This window comes from Dromiciops gliroides, chromosome 1 (genome assembly GCF_019393635.1).
Source record: "Dromiciops gliroides isolate mDroGli1 chromosome 1, mDroGli1.pri, whole genome shotgun sequence".
Taxonomy (NCBI): Eukaryota; Metazoa; Chordata; class Mammalia; order Microbiotheria; family Microbiotheriidae; genus Dromiciops; species Dromiciops gliroides.
The window spans coordinates 249166317-249187941 of NC_057861.1; the positions used below are offsets into that span (position 1 = coordinate 249166317).

At 36.7% G+C, this 21625-nt stretch overlaps 1 protein-coding gene across 3 annotated transcripts in view; it reads right to left on the reverse strand.

Annotated features, from left to right (window-relative positions):
- The window catches only part of TRAPPC8 (trafficking protein particle complex subunit 8), a 141183-nt gene that overhangs the window by 33538 nt on the left and 86020 nt on the right, over positions 1-21625 (reverse strand). For all 3 annotated transcript variants that reach the window (XM_043978484.1, XM_043978485.1, XM_043978486.1), the window contains 2 exons: positions 14479-14921; positions 9286-9433 (listed from right to left, as the gene is read on the reverse strand). In XM_043978484.1, coding sequence (XP_043834419.1) covers positions 9286-9433; positions 14479-14921 — 591 coding nt within the window. The remainder of the gene's footprint in view (positions 1-9285; positions 9434-14478; positions 14922-21625) is intronic.

Here is a 21625-nt window from a genome sequence, read left to right on the forward strand (position 1 = left end):
TAGTTCTATTCATGTCTGAGGTTTGTTTCTATCACTACAAAATTAGTGACTCACCAATCCATGGAATTAAACTGAACATGAAGATGACTGCTCATTTTCATTCCATGAAGTTATCAAAAATTTCAACAGCAGGTTCAAAAGGAGGACAAGGGAGAAAATTTCTGTCGAGCTACAGACTGGAAAGCAGGCTAGGAGGGGGCATGAAAACTGGGATAACTGAGAAGACACTTAGATGCTGGTGGTCTATTCTGAGCAACAAGGATCATATTTCTCATAAATGCTGGGATATTATTATTCTATAGCATAAACAAAAAATTAAAACTGAAATGAGTAATATTTAAAAGGGGGAGGGGGTGGGATGAGAAGGGGTATACACTTAAAAATACCAGATCTCAAAGTATGCTACAAAGTAGGTATTATAAAAATGATCTGATACTATTTAAAAACAGAAAACATAAGGTGCATTTGTAATTAGGAAACCCAACAATATAACAGACTGTATATAACAACAAGAACAAAAGTAATATATCAATAAACAAAAATTTTTATTTCTGTTTTTAAAAAATTAAGCACACAGTGCTTTAAAATTTGCAAAGCACTTTGCACATATTATTTCATTTGATCCTTATAACAACCCTGTGACGTAGGAACTCTCATTATCCCCATTTTACAGTTTACATTTTACACTTAGTCTGAGAGAGGTTAACTGATTTGTCCAGGGTCAAAGAGCTAACCAGGCCCCTGAGGTAGGATTTGAACAAGAGTCTTCTAGACTCCATGTAGAGTGAACTAGCCATTGCTCTACTCAATTATTTTCTTAAAAGGATAAGTAGCAAACATCTAAAAGAAAGAGTCGTCATTATATGTTCTGGAATTGCAATCTGGATTCACAATCTATTATTTAACACAGGGCTAGAAATGTTACCTATAGCAAGAAAACAAGAAAAAGAAAGTGAATAAGCAGAGGAAAAGAAGAAAAAAACTGTCACTTTCTGCAGGTGATATGATGACTTACCTAGAGAACCCTAAAGAGTTAACTAAAAATAAAAAGGTAATAACTTCAATAAAGTTGCAGTAGATAAATAAATCCATATAAATCACTAGCATTACACAATCTAGCAGAAAGAAAAATTTCATTTAAAATAGCTACAGAATAGGGGCAGCTAGGTGGCGCAGTAGATAAAGCACCTGCCCTAGATTCAGGAGGACCTGAGTTCAAATCTAATCTCAGACACTTGACACTTACTAGCTGTGTGACCCTGGGAAAGTCACTTAACCTTCATTGCCCCCACAAAAATGAATGAATGAGTAAATAAATAAATAAATAGAATAGCTACAGAATGTATAAAATACTTGGGAGTCTAACTACCAAGACACACAAAAAGAAATTATATAAATAGAACTACAAAACACCCTTTATAGAAATAGATAGTTCTAACTCATCAAAAAATATTACCTGCTCATTGGTAAGTCTAGCCAATATAATAATGCTACTATCTAATTTGCTTATTCAGTGCCAAGTGAATCAAACTACCAAAGAATTACTTTATAGAGCTAGAAAAAACTAATGAGAATAATTTATCTTGAAAATCAAAATTTCAAGATTTCAAGTAATAAAAAAAAGTGGAAGGAAGGTAAGCTAACTGTACCAGATACCAAACTATATTAGAAAGCAGTGATCATCAGAAAGATCTGGTTCCTACCAGTTAAAAAAAGGTATATAACACAGAAGAAAACAAACATTGTATGTAGCACAGTGTTTTAAAAGCCCAAAGACCCCAGCAACTTGGGGTAAGAATTCACTCTTTAGACAAAACTGCTAGAAAAACTGAAACATAATATGGGAAAAACAAGATATAGACCAACATTCTGTACCACATATAAAGATGAGCTCCAAAGAGATACATGGCTTACACATAAAGGGTGAGATATCATAAACAAATCAAAGGAGCAAGGAAGAAATTACCTTTCAGCTCACTCCACAGAAAGAGGTACAGTTCATGACTGAACAAGGGATAGGGAGGATCAAAACAGATAACTAGATTCCATAAAGTTTAAAAGTTTTAGTACAAACAAAACTAATTCAATATATACAGCAAGTTTCTCTGATAAAGGTTTGATTTCCAAGAAACACATTTCCAAGGAACTGATTCAAATTTATAAGACCCATTCCCCAACTGATAATGGTCAAAGAAATAAACAGAACATTTTCTAAGGAAGAAATATAAGTTATAATTAGCCATATTTTTAAAAAATGCTTCAAATCACAAATAGAGAAATACACATTAAAACAACTATAAAGGGGGCAGCTAGGTGGCACGGTGGATAGAGCACCGGCCCTGGAGTCAGAAGGACCTGAGTTCAAATCTGGCATCAGACACTTGACACTAGCTGTGTGACCCTGGGCAAGTCACTTAACCCTCACTCCACCTCCTGACCTTAGGCATTTCACAGGTTGTCTCCAATCCCTAGAATCTTCTCTCTCCTCACAACCATCTCCTAGTTTCCTTCAAATCACAGCTAAAAACCCACCTTCTTCAAGAAGTCTTTCATAATCCCCCTTAATGCCAGTACTTTTGAAATAAATGTGTGTGTGTATATATACATATGTGTATGTATATGTATATATACATATACACACAAACACATACATATCTTTGTTACATGGTTGTTTGCATGTTTTATTTCCCATTAAAGTGAGAGTGATAGCAGGGATATTTTTTTTTGGTCTTTCTTTGTGTCCTCACTGCCCCCTAGAGTGCGTGGTACAGAGTAGACAATTAATAACCGCTTGCTGAATGAGCAACCACAATTTTTAAGGATTTGTAATGAAACATGTTCTCCACCGTCAGATAAAGAGCTGACAGACTCTGAATGAAAAATAAAGTATATTTTCTCTTCTCTCTATGTGGCTACTGTAAGCATTCATTTTGCACAACTATATATTTATAATGGATTTTATTTTCCTTGACTTGGGTGGGGGGAAAAAACTCTGCTAAGAGTATCCCCTCTAGGGGCAGCTAGGTGGTGTAGTGGATAAAATACCAGCCTTGGATTCAGGAGGACCTAAGTTCAAATCTGATCTCAGACACTTGACACTTACTAGCTGTGTGACCCTGGGCAAGTCACTTAACCCCAATTGTCTCACCCCCCCCAAAAAAATAACATTAAATAATATCCCTTCTACCCCCAAAAACCTGCAAAAAGCAAGAAACACTGACTTGGACCAGACAGATAAAGAATGTAGGAAACTGAAGGAAGGTACTAGAATGTAGTACTACATCCAGTTAAGAACAGTACTGTCCTTCCAGAAGTCACCTGGAGAAAGGTCAGTAAAAGCAAAGTACCCAAAGTAGAAGGAAGCTAAGACAACTTTGAGGTCCAGCCCTGGAGGTAAACCCACATACAAAAAGGAATAGTGTCAAAAAGTAAATACAAGGGAAATTAAAGGAAAAAAGAACAAAACCACTAAAACTTTGGGAATATGGAAACTATTCAAAACCATGAGCAAAAGCAAATAAATCAATAGGGAAGATATTAAAATCAAAATGGGAAATAAGTATCAAGACTTCATACAAATTGGAAATGTCTCTAAGTATTTTAAGACACATGAAAGTGAAAGAAGTGCTAATGAAACAATCTTATGGATTCCCAAGAAAGCATAGAACTATCACAGGATATTCCAGAATGGTGTTAGAGACAAAACAATTCTGAGAAAGAATTTAAAACAGAACAAATGGTAAAATTTATGGCTTGTAAAAAAGAAATAATTAGCAGAATAGAAAAACTTAAACTTGAGTTGGTGAGTTTTTCTAGAACAGCAAATTGAGGATACAAATATTTTAAAGGACAATCTGGAAGAAGAGAAGAAGCAAAAAGCAATAATGCTAAAGCAATAATGTTAAAAGAACAAATGATCTCTGTATAAGCAAAACAAGGCTGATCATAAAAACAGGTTGTGTAGAAAGAAGTTACAGATCATAGGCATCTCAGAAGAATACAAGTTAAAACCTCTGAATGTTAAAATGCAAGAAATAATACAAGAAAAACTACCTAGAATTTCTGAATACAGAAAACACACCACCAACCATTCACATATCAGTTCTAGCAAAAAAAAAATCAATGCCTCAAATTCCAAGATAGTGGGTAAGTTATGCTATTGCAATAAAAAACAATAAAAGGCCTTCAAATATAAAGGGAAATTTAAAATAATAGAGGACTATTCTTCACCCAAACCACAGAAAGGAAGAGAGTAATATATCCCCAAAAGCTAGGGAACTGAAGATGCAATTTTAAATTACATACCCCACCAACCTGAGCCTGATCATGTGGATTGGGGGTTGGCAAAGTATGATCTGAGACCTACTGCCTTTTTGTTTTGTTTTGTTTTGATATGGTCAAGAGCTAAGAATACTTTTTACATTTTTAAATATAAAAAACTTTACCAAAAATGTAAAAAGCTGTTCTTACCTCACTGGCCATATAAAAAGAGGCAGTAGCTGGTTTTGGCCCATGGGTTAGAGTATGCTGACCCCTAATATGGATTATGATGGTAGAATAAGTTACACATCATGCTGAGATCAAGTGTGGATCCACCCGTGGTGGATTCTGTAAAGGTCACTATTTGTCATATGAAAATATGAAAATACCCCTATATCAGCTATAACAAAAAAGATATTCAATGGGCAGAGCCAAGATGGAGAAGCAGCAAGAACAAGCTGAGAAGCAAATAGTAGCTGTGTACTCTGACCCCAGGACTGGAATAGGGTCTCCATTCCAGTTTCTAGCCCAGTCTGAAGCCTGCAAAGGCCAAAGGTCTAAGAAAAGCCCACAATTCTGTCACTGAGAAACAATACAATTTACATATCCTTAGTCTGTGCCATCCTGAGATCCTGGCATAACTCGGTATTTCCAATAAAGAGCCCACAAGCACTACTCAGATAACCCCTCTATAAGTGCACAGTCTGGTCCTAAGATTAAGAAGTCCAAAGTTAGGGTGTGGAAAGTTGAGCAAACAAAAAAGTTATAATGGTAACAATATGCTGTGGAGGAAGTAGACAAAATCATACTCCCAGATGAAGCCCAGAGTTTGCCTTGAGCAAATTTCCAAAAGTTGGCAGCTTCCATTGAGCCTCCTTCTTCTCCCTTGTCTTACTTATATCCCTTACCAAACCTCCTGTTATTGCACCATGAACTACCCTGACATGTTTGTGTGCTACACAGACCCTTCTCTCCTTGGAAATAGTCCTACCTCAAGACATGCTAACTCCATCTTGTTCTGCAGCAGTCATTTTGTTGTAAAGGACCCCTAGTGAACTGCAGTACCAGCTGTAACAGCTGGTGCCCCTCAGTGTCTCCTTTTCACCTCATACTGGGTTCAAAAAGACTTTGCTGTAGGTGGAGGATTCCAGAGTCCTGGTAACATTTTCCTTCCTGTATTGTCCAACTAGCAGATTTTTTTGGATTTAGAGAAATGAGTTATACTGAGAGGATAACTCCCTTGTCCATCTTCTTTTACTAATAATTTAAATTTTTCTTCAACTAGTATACTATTCTTTTTGTGTGTAATCATCTGTGCTTAATGAATAGCTATCTTTCTTTTTTCTTTCATGCATCATTACTTAGAATAATATTTAGCTTATGAATGCTGCCCCAAAAGTTTATATATAAGGAATTTCTCATCTCAGACTCATTGTAGATGTCATTTACCTTGCTATCAACCACACTGAATAAAATGGCTACTTGCTTCGCTCTTAACTGACTCCTTACTGATATCATCTGACTTCAACCTCAAGAACCCAGATTGATGAGTAATGAATTCTCAAGCCCCCTCAAAGTTTCATAACACAAATCTAAAAGAAGTAAAAGAATCTAAAACATCTACAAGCAAAGCCTCAAAGCAAAATACTCGAGCATAAGTTCAACTTGAATTATTTGAAGAAATTATCTTTTTAAAAGTTAAAAGTTTTTTTAAAAATGAAATTAAGTGAGAGCACTAGAGAAAAAAATTGGAAAAGAAGTCAGTTATGGAAGAAAGAATTGGAAAGGGAGTGAAGTTTGACACAAGAGGTTCTAAACCTTGTCAAATGAAAAAACTCCTTGAAAATTAAAATGGACTAAATAGAAGGTAATGACATGATTTTATCGGGAAAAAAACACAAGAAATATTAATACAAACTCAAAAGACTGAAAATATAGAGTAAAATATAAGGGAAAATAAATAGAAAATAGGAAAATGGAGAAGCAGAAGGGAATAAGCATTTATTAAGCACTTACTATGTGCCAAGCACTGACCTAAGAAATTTACTAATATTATTTCATTTGATCCCGACAAAAACCCTGTGAAGTGGGTACTATTATTTTCCCCATTTTGCAGTAGAGGAAACTGAGACAGATAGAGGTGAAGTGACTTGTCTATGGTCACAAAACTAATATCTGAGGCCACATTTCAACTAAGGTCTCCCTGACTCCAAGCCCAGCATTCTATGCAGTAAACAACAACAACAACAACAACAACATCTACTACTGCTGCTGCTGCTGCTGCTTCTTCTTCTACTACTACTACTACTACCACCACCACCACTACTTGTAATAATGATGATGACAACTTACAATTTATATAGTACTTACTATGTACCAGGAATTATGCTAAGCACTTAACAATTATTACTTCATTTGATCCTCAGAACAACCTTAGGAGATAGGTTATTATGCCCATTTACACATGAGGGAATGGAGGCAAACAAAGGTAAAGTGACTTGTCACAAAGCTAGTAAGAGTCTGAGGACGAAACTGAAGTCAGATATTCCTGAGGCCTAGTGCTCTATCCACTGTGCCACCTCGAAACAGATTAAAGAGAACAGATTAAAACAGATTAAAGAGAAATAATTTAAGAATCATTGGACAAACCAGGAATTATGACCAAATAAAAAAGCCTCAATACTAAAATTTAATAAATCACAAAAGAAAAATTACCACATCTCTTGGAATCAGAGAATAATGTGGATACAGAAAGAATCTACTGATAATGTGCTGGAAAAAAGAAAAAAAAATACCCTAACAGGAAAACTACCAAGAATATTGTACCCAAAAGCCAGAGCTTCTACGTCAAAGAAAAATATACTGCAAGCAACCAGAAAGAAAGAATTCAAATACTGAAGAGCCACAGTTATGATCAAATATGATTTAGTAGCCACCACTATAAAGGAGCAGAGAGCTTGGAAAATGGAATTCCAGAAGGCAAAAGACATAGACTTACAATAAAGAATAATTTGCTCAGCAAAACTGAGTGTAATCATACATGGCAGAAAGAGCCTTTACTGAAATAGAAGACTTCCCAGCATTTATGACAAAAAGAACAGAGGTATGTAGAAAGTGTAAAGCACAAAGAAGTCAAAAGAAACATAAAAAGATAATTCCTTGAACTCTAATGGTACATGGAGCCCCCTGAGAAACCCTATCACCATCAGGGGTAAAATAAGGGAGTCTAAACAGAAAGCCCGGGAGTGGTACTGTTATGCTTTTGTGATCTTAAAAGAATGGAAAGGGAGAAGAGGAGGAATTAACCAGAAGGAACAAAAGAGTGGAAGGATGAGGAAAATTAACTCACGTAATTGGGGTACACAAGTTTATACAGACAAAGAAAAAAGGATGAGGGAAACAAGTGATGCTACAACCTCCATCTCATGTGAACTGGTCAAAGGAGAGAACAAATACAAGCATCCGAGCACATGCGTGCACACGCACACATGGACTTACGTACAGAAATACATTTCACTTAACAGGAAGCAAAGCAGAAGGGGGTTATAAAAGTAAGGGTAGTTTAAGGAAAGGATTAGTCATAAGCAAAACAAATTTTAAGGCTGCAGAAAAATATTTAAGTAATTCCTCTTATAGTGGCAAAGAACTGGAAACTGATGGGGTGTCCACCAACTGGGGAATGTTAGAACAAGTTATTGTATATGAATGTGATAGAATACTATTGTACTCTAGGAAATGATGAAGGGCATGTTTTGGAGAGAGGCTTTAAGAGGACTTCTGTGAACTAATGCAGAGTCATAGGAACTCTAAACAATATAATAACCAAACACAATTCCAGATGATAAAGCAGACTAGCTAGCTACATTCTAACAGAGAAGTGATAGACTCAGTACAAACCAAGATATATTTTGTTTGGACATGGCCAACGTGGGAATTTGTTTTGCCTGACTGTACACGTTTTCAACAGGTATTTTGTTTTTCTTTCTTTCTCAATTGGTGAGGATTAGGAGGTTGGGGGGTAGAGAGGGAGAGAAGGATAATTATTTTTAATTAAAAAATAAAGTTATTTTATGTTTTAGAATCTTAAAAAAAAAAACAACCAGTGCATCAATCCTCAGGACATACTACAAAGTGGAGTGCTCTAATGCTACAGCCAGTTACATTACAAATGAATGATTAAACTAAGAATAAATCCCTTAAAAACCGTATCTATGTCTTACTAATAAGATCACAATCTGCCTACAGAGAATTTTCTCTATATTAAGGGGCTGAAGTATCTAGAATCCTAAAGTGTTCTAAAAATGGTAACTGAAACTATTACAAATCTGGTAAGACTACATCCTCAGAAATCATGGAGGTCTGTTGAAAGGAACAATATTGCAACACTGAGAGTGACTGAAAACCTGAGAATTCTATTAAATTTAACTTTATTAACTTGCCCTTAATGACCATATTATAATAAATTTTTTATGCTGTTTCCCATTTCAAGATTTATTGATGTTTCTTTTTGTTTAGATTAACAGTTTATATGACACATGAATTTGCCATATATTTATCCAAAAAAGTAAGAAAGAATGTTCGAGGTTGAATTTATGTAGCGAAATGAGGCATTAACACTTAATTAACATTAAGAGGTTAAAAGAAGGGGCAGCTAGGTGGCGCAGTGGATAAGAGCACCGGCCCTGGAGTCAGGAGTACCTGAGTTCAGATCCGACCTCAGACACTTAACACTTACTAGCTGTGTGACCCTGGGCAAGTCACTTAACCCCAATTGCCTCACTTAAAAAAAAAAAAAAGAGGCTAAAAGAACTTGGAAGTCCAGACCTGAGTGTAAACTCAGGAGTCAGAAAGTGATTCCTGTATCCTACATTCCATTGGATAGTTAATATAATAAGTTATTAATTATTTCTAAAATTATACCAGCAGATTATAAAATCTACAAAAGAAAAAAATCTACTCAACCTCTTCAGTTAAGTGCATAGTTAAAATAAAATACTAATTTTACAAGAGAAAACTAAAACTTACAGTATTGATATTTTCCACATCCACAAAGACAAGCATATTGCCTCCTCTGCCTTCTTCACCTTCAAGAGTATTACTTCTGCAGACTGTAGCTCGTACATTCAAAGATCGGCTAGTACAAATAACTGCTGTATGTCTTAATACCCTGTGACTGAAGAAAAATAAATGTAAACTCTAAAGCATGAGAACACATGAACTGATGCAAAGTGAAGTAAGCAGAAGCAAGAAAAAAAATATGCAATGACTATAACAATGTAAATGCAAGGAATAAAAAAAAAACTGAAATTGAATGCTATATAATTATAATGAACAAGTTGGGCCCAAATTTAGAGAAGTCAAGTCCCTCCACTAGAAAATGATGGATGTGAAACATTACATATACTGTGATGTGGCTAATATGTTGAGTTTTTTCCTCGTTCTTTTGTTCTTTGTTACAAAAGATTGCTTTCTGGGCAGGAAAGGAGGAGGGATATCTTTGGAAATTAATCGTATGTAAAAACAAAAGATAGTAATAAATTTCCAAAAATGAAAACTATGAAGTTGTAATACTGGTTATTATTGGCTACCACACATTTGATAGTAATCAACATCAGAATATCACCAAAAAATATTTCCAATACTTCAGCTTGGCACTCAAAATTAATAGTTTTTATTCAATTATTTCACATTTAATTAGACTAGTGAGGCTTAACACCCAAAGAAACAAAAGAATTCTATTAGTTTAATTCAATTTTGATTGATAGTTTGAAAGACCTAATATTGTTCCAGTCACTAAAAGCTACAAGTATTCCACATAAACAGGAAAATCAAAAGCAGCACCCTTTCAGGCTAATAGCCAGCATTCAGCACCAAGGTTCAGGCCCTCATCAGCTTTTGACTAGATTATTGCTACTGCCTCCTAACTGATGTCTCTGCTTCAAGACTTATACCAACTCCAGTCCATCCTAAACCCTTCCGAGAAAGTGATTCTCCTCATGCACATAACTAACAATCACTTCCTTAATCAATCATGTCTGTGGCTCCCTAGGATCAAACACGAAATAGAAAATCAAATACAATGAAACTTTTCTGTCTAGTTTTTAAAGCTTTACAAACTGGCCTTAATCTTTTCTCTCATTCTATAGGAACAAGATTTAACTGAAAAAAATCTAATTTCTCTCTCCCTCACTGTCAATGACCTCATTCATTCCCAAAGTTTCAGTCATCATCACTCCCAAGAATGACTCCCCAATCTCCTTACCACCACCACCACCACCACCTCAGTTCTGAATTTACTTCTACCTACTAAAAATGTTCACAAGGATTTACGAGTGCTTCTAAATGGACATGTAAGACTCAGTCTCCTCTTTTGTCCCTTTTTAAAGGAGCACCTCCTGATTTTTCTTTTTTGTTACTGGTATTCACCCCCACCTCACTCCTTAGTCATTCTGGAGTAAAACTTCAGGGGTTTGACCGGCTGTTCTTTTTCCATACCACCCACATCTAGTTATATGTTCTATGCTTGTTCCTTCAGAGTCTCTCTCAAACTGGTTCCTTTGGTTTTTCCCCCCACAGTCAATATGCACTTATTAAGCACCTACCATGAACCAGGAACCACTGGGGGATACAAAGAAAAGTGAAAGATAGTCACCACTCTCAAGGAAGTTACAGTCTAAGGGAGGAGACAACAGGCAAACAACTGCATACAAACAAGCTATATACAGGATAAATTGAAGATAATCAATAGAGGAAAAGCACTGGATTATAGGGAAGCAGAAAAGGCATCATGCAGAAGATGAGATTTTAGCACAGAACTGAAGGAAGCCAGGAAATAGAGATGAGGAAGAAGCCCTGGAGGACAACAATGAAAATGTCCCCAATTGGCAGGTGGAATGTCTTGCCCAAGGAACAGCAAGGCCAGTGTTAATGCATCACTGAGTTGTGGGAGGTGGGGTGGACATACAAGGCATAGGAAGACTGGAAAGGTGCAGAGGGTGGGGTGGGGAGAAAGGTTATTAAGGCCTTAAATGTCAAAAGTTCAGACCCTTATTATTAGAAGCAGGTAGGTGGCATTGTGGAGTAAGAAAGAAATGTCTGAATCCTGCTTCAGACAATGTTTGACCCTGTCAAGTCACTTGACTGTTTCCTCATCTATAAAATAGAAATAACAGCACCTTCCTCAAAGTCATACATACACACACATAAATGTATGTATTATGTAAAGCATTTTATACACCTTAAAGTAACACAAGTGCTAGTTATTAATTACCTTGCATCTAGAATATAATGATGCTCTAACAGTCTAACTAATCTCCTAGTCACCTGTTTTTCTCACTTCTGATCAATTTTGACTTCAGTAAGATACATTTAAGATCATTTCCCACAGCACTGCTTGGATCATGACACTTCCCTCCTTCTAAAAAAAATCTTTAAAGGCCACTAAATACTTACTGAATAAGTCCAAATTTAGTAGCCTGGCTTGAAGATTGTGTTATATTGACTTTGCCTCACTGCTAGGCCATAAGCCCCATTCCATCCTTCCCTCCTTAAGTGCTATGCTACAACCATTGGTCAATGAATTTGCCATGGACTTTCCCTGATTTTTTTCTCTAAACTTTTTTTGCACATGCTGTTGCCTCTACCTTCAATGCCTTTTCTCCATACCCATCCCTACATAAAAGTAAACTTGATTAACTGGGCAGTTAGTTTTCCTTAACTTCTTTTTCTTTGTTACAAGGAAAGGCTCACTAAAGAAGGTATGGGTTTAATGGTGGTATATATTCAATCTAAAAATGACTATGATAATAAAACAAAAGACATCAATGAAATTTTAAAAGGAGAGAAAGAGAAACTCTACTCAATCTTAAAGAGTCCAGATTACATATCACCTCCAGAGAGCCTTTCCTCATCATACCATCTTCCCTTTCTTTTCTATATTTCTCTGCTTCTACTACTTGTATAGTACTTATATAATATAAATAACTAAGGGCAGCTAGGTGGCGCAGTGGATAAAGCACTGGCCCTGGACTCAGGAGGATCTGAGTTCAAATCCGGCTTCAGACACTTGACACTTCCAAGCTGTGTGACCCTGGGCAAGTCACTTAACCCTCATTGGCCCACCCAAAAAAAATTACAAAAAAAAAATATAAATAACTAATATAATAAGGCAATATGTGATTTATTACTGTCCTTATAAAATTATAAGCACCTTGAAGACAGGAAACAAGCCTTGGTCAGTCTTGCATCTGCTACAGCAAGCAGCACAATGTTTTGTAATATGAAGGTCATATAACTAATATTGCTTAAAATAAATATATTCATAGAAGGTAAAGCGTTCTGGATTTAGAATCAGACATACCTGAGACTAATTTCTGACTGTCCTTTACATTTGCGTGAACTTACACAAGTCATGTCCCCTTTCTGGGTTCCACATGACCCCTAAAGCCCTTTCTATCTCTAAATCTTGGGTCTTATGAGAACTGCCCACCTAGGTCTGGGTAAATCTGTTGACTATCAACAATGTTATTTTTACTTCTAAATAAGGGTAAGACAACAATTAGCAATTAACTTATCACTTCAAGTGTTTTGTTTCTTTGAAGAGGGACAAAGAAATTATAGAAGGAATATTTCTCAGTTTAAATTGACAGGTTAACTACAGCTCTGAATAGTTAACTTTATAAATAAACTTCTTTATAAACGCAACTTGGTTGCTAACTAAAATTTCTTTTCCCTTTGGTCACCAAACCCTGAAAAACCCCTAAGGAACATAGATAGGCTCACTAATATGGTACAGCAGAGAAAATGATGGGTTTGAAGCCCAACTCAGACTCTAAATACTTTTGTGATGTCTGAGCAAGTTACTAGCTGTCAGTTTCCTTCCTGGAAAATGAGGATACTATGAGGGCTGATTTCTCAGAGTTATCTGAAGAACTGAGATTTATGTAGAAGTGCTTTGTAAACTTTGGAGGAGTATGTTTATTTTTTAATTTTTAAAATCTACTTATGTCTAACGTACTAAAAGGCTACATACTAATAGCCCTTAAATAAAAGTTTGGGGATTTCAAAAGTAAACTGACTTATTTGTTAACTCATTCACTTCCAAAAAGAAAACTGAGCCAATTTTTTCAAATGGTGACATTCTTGACCAAAAAAATTTTTACTAGTAAAATGCAAAAATTACTAGAATTTCAGGAATATTGTTCAAATAAGAAATATCTTTTAGTTCTATTCTAAAAGTCGACTTATGCATGTTTATTTCTACTGAAAAATTAGTTCTATGAGTCAATGTTCTAAACCATGGTTGTATTTTGAAATAACCCAGGAAAGTAACAGTTAATTGAAAGTAAATTTTTAACTCAGCTTTGTGAATTATACTGAAACTTGGACCATCACTTCTGCCCCAAATCTGTTTATACAATGCTTGACCTTATTTCATAAGGTGTTTATGATGAGCACTGGTAGAAAGTATCCATTGAATAAGTGTCTTGTTTGACATTTAATTGTCAGTGTTGCCTAAAACAAACCAGATTTTTTTTTAATGTACTGAAACTGCCCTATAAAATATTTCAAAAGCTCTATTAAAGTAAACAGAAAAGAAAATAATTTCCAGGTATTTTCCTGAAACAACCATTCCACAAATTGGATTCTGCTGTGGTAGATGTTGAATTATAACCAAGGTAAGTTATACTCCCCGTGTGAGCTAATTAATTAGTTTCAGTCTGTCCCATGACATAAATTAAACTATAATACAAGTCAGCAATTTTGGAAATGTACATACTGGTTACAAGGTGTCCTGTGTGAAAGAGTGAATGGATAGGCATATAATTAAATCCATTAAAGGAAGAAAATAATGTCAAAGCACACACCCTCCTGATGATGGGTTAGATAGCTTCTTCAAGTATGAACGATATCCAATTACAGTGGGTTGACACAGTGGTCACCTGGAAATTTATGGAACCTTTGGCCATATCAGAATCATTGCATTTTGGAGCTGGAAGTGGTCTTAGAGATTAGAGTCCACCTCTGTCAAATCTTGCAGCCAGGCAGTTCAGAGATATTAGGCACAACCTGAGGCATAAACATTATGTATAGTAAAGAAGAGGGGTGATTGTTTTCCTTTTGATAATGGTAGCATATTAATGCACATTTTAAAAAATACATTAAAAATGGAATATTATCTTAGAAAAGTTTATCTTAGGAAAGTTTAAAAATACTCACCAGATGTTAGACTTCTTTTTAACACTTTCATAATAAAACAAAAAGTTTATTTCATGAACACCTTCTTCATCTGGTCCACGTAACCACATAGGCAGCTGGACTGAAGCCCCAGGTAGAAGAACAGAGTCAGGAAGGGGCACATGAATCACCTCTGGCTGACTTCCTCTGCCAAAGCCAAAGTCTACTGAGGAAGCTGATGATGTGAGGGAAGTAGACCCAGAGGTAGAATCTGCCACAACAGTCTTGTAAGCACTACAGTTCTCAGAAGCCGAAGGGCTCAGAGGTGTTAGAACAGCAGTATTACCACCAAAAGTAAAAAACTCTGGACGTTTAGAAACAACCTTCAATCCAGTAAGAGGACACTTGCTGACGTTGACAAATTCAACATATGCTTTTCTGATTTCCCCACAAAGAAGTCCTGTAGGAAAATTTATAAAGAACACCTGCATTGGGGGAGAAAAAAAAATTATTTTGGCTATCAAATATTTCATGAACTTCTTTTTACAGCTGAGTCTCTACTTTTTAACAAAAACATGTTTAGCAAGACATTTTTACAAGCACTTCCTTAATCATAATCAAAATTCCCAGTATAAGGAAGTTGTCTTTGCAGGCAAATCAAGTACAAAGTCATATCTACAATTCAACAATATATTTAGGAATATTTTGTTTGGGAATAAATCTCAAGAAAATGATAATGCCAACTACCCTAATGATAGGTACAGTAAGACAGGATGGGAAAAAAGGGATAAGAGGGAATCCTCTAGCAGTGGTACCTAAACCAAATAGAAACAACAGCCACTAAATCATACATAAGGATCCCTGTGGGTTACATATTATCTTAGAAAACCACATTTTAACATTATCCTTGTTTTATAGTATTTTCATTTCATTTCTTAAATATTTCCCACATGCATTTTAATTTAGTTCAGGCCTCCTTCCAGAGTGTTGTAGGGAGTATGCAGCCTATAGGTCATGTGTCTTTAAAACCCTGACCTCTAGTCACTACAAGCGCAAAATTAATATAATTGTATAAAAACTAGTGATATATTTAATCAAGAATTTTCAGTTTCTTATCCAATATCAAACCACAAATGGAAAGAAAAAAGACTTCAATATTTATTATTTACATATTGTTAATATGGGAGTGTGGGCAAGGTAATGTTTCCCTTGTTTTAGCACAAGGGGAAAGGGTTTTTTTTATTCTGAATAGAATTTTATTTTCCAAAATATATGTAAAAACAAAATTTTAACATCAATTTTTTAAAAACTTTGTGTTCCAACTTCTCTTCCCCCCCTCCATTCCCGCCCCCCCACCCACAAGAACTCAATCAATTCAAAATAAGTTATACATGAGTAGTCATGGAAAAATTCCCATATTAGCTAGTTGTGAGAGAGAACAGTCTAAAAAAACAAAACTTCAGATTAAGGAATTGTCAAAGAGGAAATGAAAAAAAATTTTTTTAAATATGTTTCCATTTGTTTTCAGATACTATCAGTTCTTTCTCTGAAGATGGGCTACAATTTTAAAACACACACACAGAATATCATTATGACTTAATAAGGTACTTTTAGAAGGCAATCCACTGTTAATAGTAGGGAAAGGCAGAGAACCAGTAAGGAAAACAACAGAACAAAGTTAAGAGAAAAAAAAGTTTTGGTAAAATCACTCTGTAGACACCACTATACTTAGATGATTTCTGAAAGGTCCAGTGGAATTATTCTTGGAAGTTTTAAAATCCCTTTATGCTTGGGACTGCATTATGGTCAGCTCACTATGAAGAACTATATACTTGTAAGAAAAACCAAGGGAATTCATGCTAAAAATGCATGTTAAGATTTTTTTAAAAATTAAGTTACAGTCAGCATTACTGAAGAACACACTAATGCAATAATTTAGTGTAAACTGTGAATCAAAAGTCATTCTGGATATTTATAAAGCTAAAAGTTCCAGTGTCCCCTATTGATCTTTCCATTAAGCTTATTTAAAAAAAAAAAACAGCAAAAAAAAAAAAATCAGACTCCTTCCAAGACAGCTGGTCTTTCTCATGAGTCTCCAAAAGACCTCCAATTCAATAGGTTAGGTATTCTATCAATTGTACCAACTAAAATGGAGGTGGCTCAAACACTTTGGCAAGCAATAAGGAAATTAACTGTCAGACAAAAGAGGAAAGGATGAGATGACTGGGGTGGTGTGAATAGGTCACCGAATCACAGAATTTGAGGACCTAAGAGATTTCAGCGGCCAACTACTCCAAGGCGGTGGGGGATATGCATTTATTAAGTGCCTACTATATTCTAGGCATTGTGCTAAGCACTTCACAAATGTTATCTCACTTGATCTTCAGAATGACTCCATGACATGGGTGCTATTGTTTTTCTAAAGGGGGTTATCCCTTTTATAATGAAGCAAAGTAGAGGCAGTCAAGTGTCCCATGGATAGAGCACTGGCCTGGAGTCCAATAATCTCAGGCTTCTACTCAACCCCAAACACATAAGGAATGCCTACTATAATACAGTCAACAAATGATCATCCAACTTGTACCTGAAAAGCTCCAAAGAGGGGCCTACTACTTCTCAAGGAAGCGCATCCCACTTTTGGACGCTCTAATTGTCAGAAAATTTTTCCTGTTACCATGACTAAATTGGCCTCTTTACAACTTCTACCCATTGCTTCTGGTTCAGCCCTCTGTAGCCAAACAGAACAAATCAAATTCCACTTCCACATAATAGCCCTTCACATTATATACCTATAAGGTGCAAGGCTCTGTACTAAGCACTTGTTACAAATATCATCTCATTTGATTCTCACAATAACCTTGGGAAGTAGGTGCTATTATCATTATTCCCATTTTACAATTGAGGAAACTGAGGATAAAAGAAATCAACTGACCAGGGTCACACAGTAAGTCTCCCAAGCTGAATATGAACTCAGGATTCCTGACTCCAGGATGAGTACTCTACTGTGCCACCAACTAGCTGCCTTAAAGGCATGGCTTTCATATCCTCCACTCTTCTCCCTCCCACCTCTTACATCTTCTCTTCTCTTCTCCAGGTTAAACATGTCCAATTCCTTCAACTGGTTCTCATGTGACATGGACACACGGTCCTTCAGCATGACTGCCCTGGCTCTGGATATTCCTCAGTTTATCATAATCCCCCTGAGGGGAGACAGATATAGGAAGAGTGAAGGAAAGCAGGCACACTGGTGCATTACTGATATAGCTGTAATTAGTCTAAACATTTTGGAAAGCAATCTGGAAACATGACCAGAAAGTTACTAAACAGTGTAAGTCCTTTAACCCAGGAAAACCAATGCTAGGCTTATATCCCAAAGAGATTAAGTAAGGAAGAAAATGTCCTATACATACAAAAATATCGATAGCAGTTCTTTTTGCAGTTGCAAAAAAAAAAACCTCTGGAAACTAATGGGGTGCCCACTAATTGGGGAATGGCTGAACAAACTGGTATATAAGTATAATGGAATATTATTATGTTGTAAGAAACAGGAAAAAAGATGGTTTCAAAAAGACCTGGGATGACTTTTATAAACTGATTTAGTGTGAAGTGAGCAGAACCAGAAGAAAAATTTATACCAGAGAACATCAATATCGTAAGAAAAAAAAAAAGACTTGTAAGAAAAAAAAAAGACTTAAGAATGTTGATCATTGCACTGATCAATATTCTTAAGTCTTTTTTTTCTTACAATGATCAACCACAATTGTAGACAACTGAAAAGAATGCTGCATACATCATGAAGGAAAAATGATAGACTAATATGCAGAATAAGAAAAGCATTTTTTGTCACAACCTGCTTATGATCCAAGGATTCTGTATTTCTTCTTTCTTTCAAGGTTTCTTTTCAGTAAATAAGGAGAGGTAAGAGGAAAGGAAAATACTTAATAATTGGGGGGAAAAGAGAGTGAGAAGGTCAGAAAGAATTGTAGGTGAGAAAGACAACTTTGAAAGTTACATACTGAATTTATTACATATTTAAAAGAAAAACAAATTGTGTAATAGAGATCTACAATTTTATGTACAAGCATTTTTCCTGTTATACTAGGTATATGGAAACATCCATTTTATTTGGTGTTTCATAAGTTCAAAATACAAAACAAATAAAACTCTTTAAAAAGTTGACTATCAGGGGGCGGAGCCAAGATGGCGGAGGAGAGGCTGTGACTCCCACAAGCTCCAGATAAACCCGTCAATTCATGCCCAAATAATGCGGTAAAAATCAAAACCCAGAACAGCCTAATGCACATAAGAACAGAGTGAGACTGTTTCTCCGCAAAAGAGGGCGATTCTGATCACCTACTGATCAGGCTGAACAGCTCAGTGCGCGGTGCGGACCCAGCCAGGGACAGTGCTTCCAACACGTCAGAGTCTTCAGCACCAGTAGCTTCTGAGGCTCCGATCACGGACTGGTGAGGGGGTTCAGAGGTAGGCCGGGGTGAAGTGGAGGCAGTATCTGCTGGAGTTGGGGCAAAGCGCCCTGGGTCTGAACCAGTGGGCTGAATCGAGTGGTGGTGGCCCAGTGGGGGAGGGGTAAAAGCACGCCAAGCTTCCGACCATAGAGAATCAGAGTTCAATCAGACTTCTGTTTCCGGGTCAAAGAGAAAGCGGCTGTGATTACTCACAAGCCAGGCAGGCTGAGAAGAAGCCCAATCACCCCCTGGGCCACGCTGTAGCACGAACGGTGTGTCCGGGAAGCAGCACTACACTTTAAGGAGTAAAAAGCCAAGAAACAGTAAGCCAGGATGAGTAGGCAGAGAAAGCAGAAGACCATCGAAAACTTCTTTGGGGGAAAGGTAGACCACAATACATCCTCAGAAGAAGAAGATAATAATAGGGTCAAAGCTCCAACATCCAAAGCTTCCAAGAAAAATATGAACTGGTCTCAGGCCATGGAAGCTCTCAAAAGGGACTTTGAAGAGAAAGTAGGAGAGATAGAACGAAGATGTAGAGAAAGAGAGGAAGGAATGGAAAGAGAAATGAGAGCAATGCAGGAGAGTCATGAGAAAAAAGTCAACAGTTTGAAAAGCCAAATGGAAAAGGAGATTAAAAAACTGTCTGCTGAAAATAATTGCCTAAGAATTAGGATTGAACAAATGGAAGCTAGTGAGCTTATGAGAAACCAAGACACAGTAAAGCAAATCCAATTGAATGAAAAAATAGAAGGCAATGTGAAATATCTCCTTGGAAAAACAGCTGACCTAGAAAATAAATCTAGGAGAGATAATTTGAAAATCATTGGACTACCTGAAAACCATGACCAAAACAAGAGTTTAGACACCATCCTCCAAGAGATTGTGAGGGAAAATTGCCCTGATATTCTTGAAGCAGAAGCTAAAATAGAAATTGAAAGAATCCACCGATCACCTCCTGAAAGAGATCCCAAAAGGAAAACCTCCAGGAATATTATAGCCAAATTCCAGAACTCCCAGGTCAAGGAGAAAATATTGCAAGCAGCTAGAAAAAAGGAATTTAAATACTGTGGAGCTCCAATAAGGATAAAGCAAGATCTAGCAGCTTCTACATTAAAGGACCGGAGGGCATGGAATATGATATTCCAGAGGGCAAAGGAACTGGGACTACAGCCAAAAATCACGTACCCAGCAAAACTAAGCATCCTCTTTCAGAGGCAAACATGGAACTTCAAGGAGAAAGAAGACTTTCAGGCATTTGTTATGAAAAGACCTGAACTGAATAGAAAATTTGACTTTCAAATACAACACCCCGGAGAAGCATAAAAAGATAAACAGGAAAAAGACTTCATGAGGGATATTAAAAGATCAAACTGTTAACATTCCTATATGGGAAGATAATACAGAAGACACAGGTCTGAACTGAATACGAAGGGAAGTTATGTTTTGTTCTTTGTGGGGTGTCTTATGTATGGGGCCGGATTTGGGCTTGGGGCCTCCTGGGTCCAGGGCTGGTGCATTGTCCACTGTGCCACCTAACTAACCCATAATGACATCCTTAAAATAGGGTTGAGGTGTAGGAGAAATAGACTGGGGGAGGGGGAAGGGGAGAGATGGTCTGGGGAGAGGTTATTCATATGAAGGAAACAAGAAAAAAGCTTATGGAGGGGAGGGGAAGAGGGGGAAGGAATTGGGGAGTGATTGAACCTTAATATCATCAGAATTGACTCAAAGAAGGACTAACATACATACTCAAGTGGGTATAGTAATATATTTTGCCCTGAGGGAGGGGAGGGATATAAGGGGGGGAGGGGAAGGAGGGAAGGGCAGATTCTGGGAGAGAGTAGTAAAAAGCAAAATACTTTCAAGGAAGGTGAAGACGTTCTGCATAACGGTACAAGTATAAAATATTGAATTGCTTGATTTCATAGGGAGGGTTGAGGAGAGAGGGAGGAAGAAAATTTGGAACATAGAATTAGCTCAAAGACCTTAAACTCATCAGAATTGGCTCATGGAGGGAATAACATTCACACCCAGTTGGGGAGGAGTAATCTATTTAACCTTACAGGAAAGTATGAGGGGAAGAGGATAAGGAAGGAAGGGTGGAAAGAAAGGGAGTGTAGAGTAGGGGAGGGGACAGTCAGAAGTAAAATACTTTTGAGGAGGAATAGTTTAAAAGAAGATGGAAAATAGAGTAAATATCATGGGAAGGGAATAGGATGGAGGGAAATAGTTATGATAACTTTGCTGGGCTAATACAAAGAAAATTCTTTGTCAAGTTTAAGGTACATTATTTAGAGTATGATGAACAGGATACTATCAGAAAAACATGGAAAGACCTACATGAACTGAAGCAGAGTGAAATGCACTGTATACAAAATAACAGCAATAGTGTAAGATGATCTGCTGGGAAGCATGTGGTTATTTTCAGCAAGGCAATGGTCCAATATAACCCTGAAGGACTATGAAAATGGCAACCCATCTACAGAGAAAGAAGTGATAGTATCTGAAATAGTTGGAAACACATTTTTTTTTCTTTTCTCTTTTTTTTTTCTTTTTTGGTGAGGCAATTGGGGTTGGGTGGCTTGCCCGGGGTCATGTGGCTGGTGGGTGTTGGGTGTGTGGGGCCGGATTTGGGCTTGGGTGCTCCTGGTTCCAGGGCCGGTGCTCTGTCCGCTGCACCACCTAGCTGCCCCTGGAAACACATTTTTTAAAAAAATGTT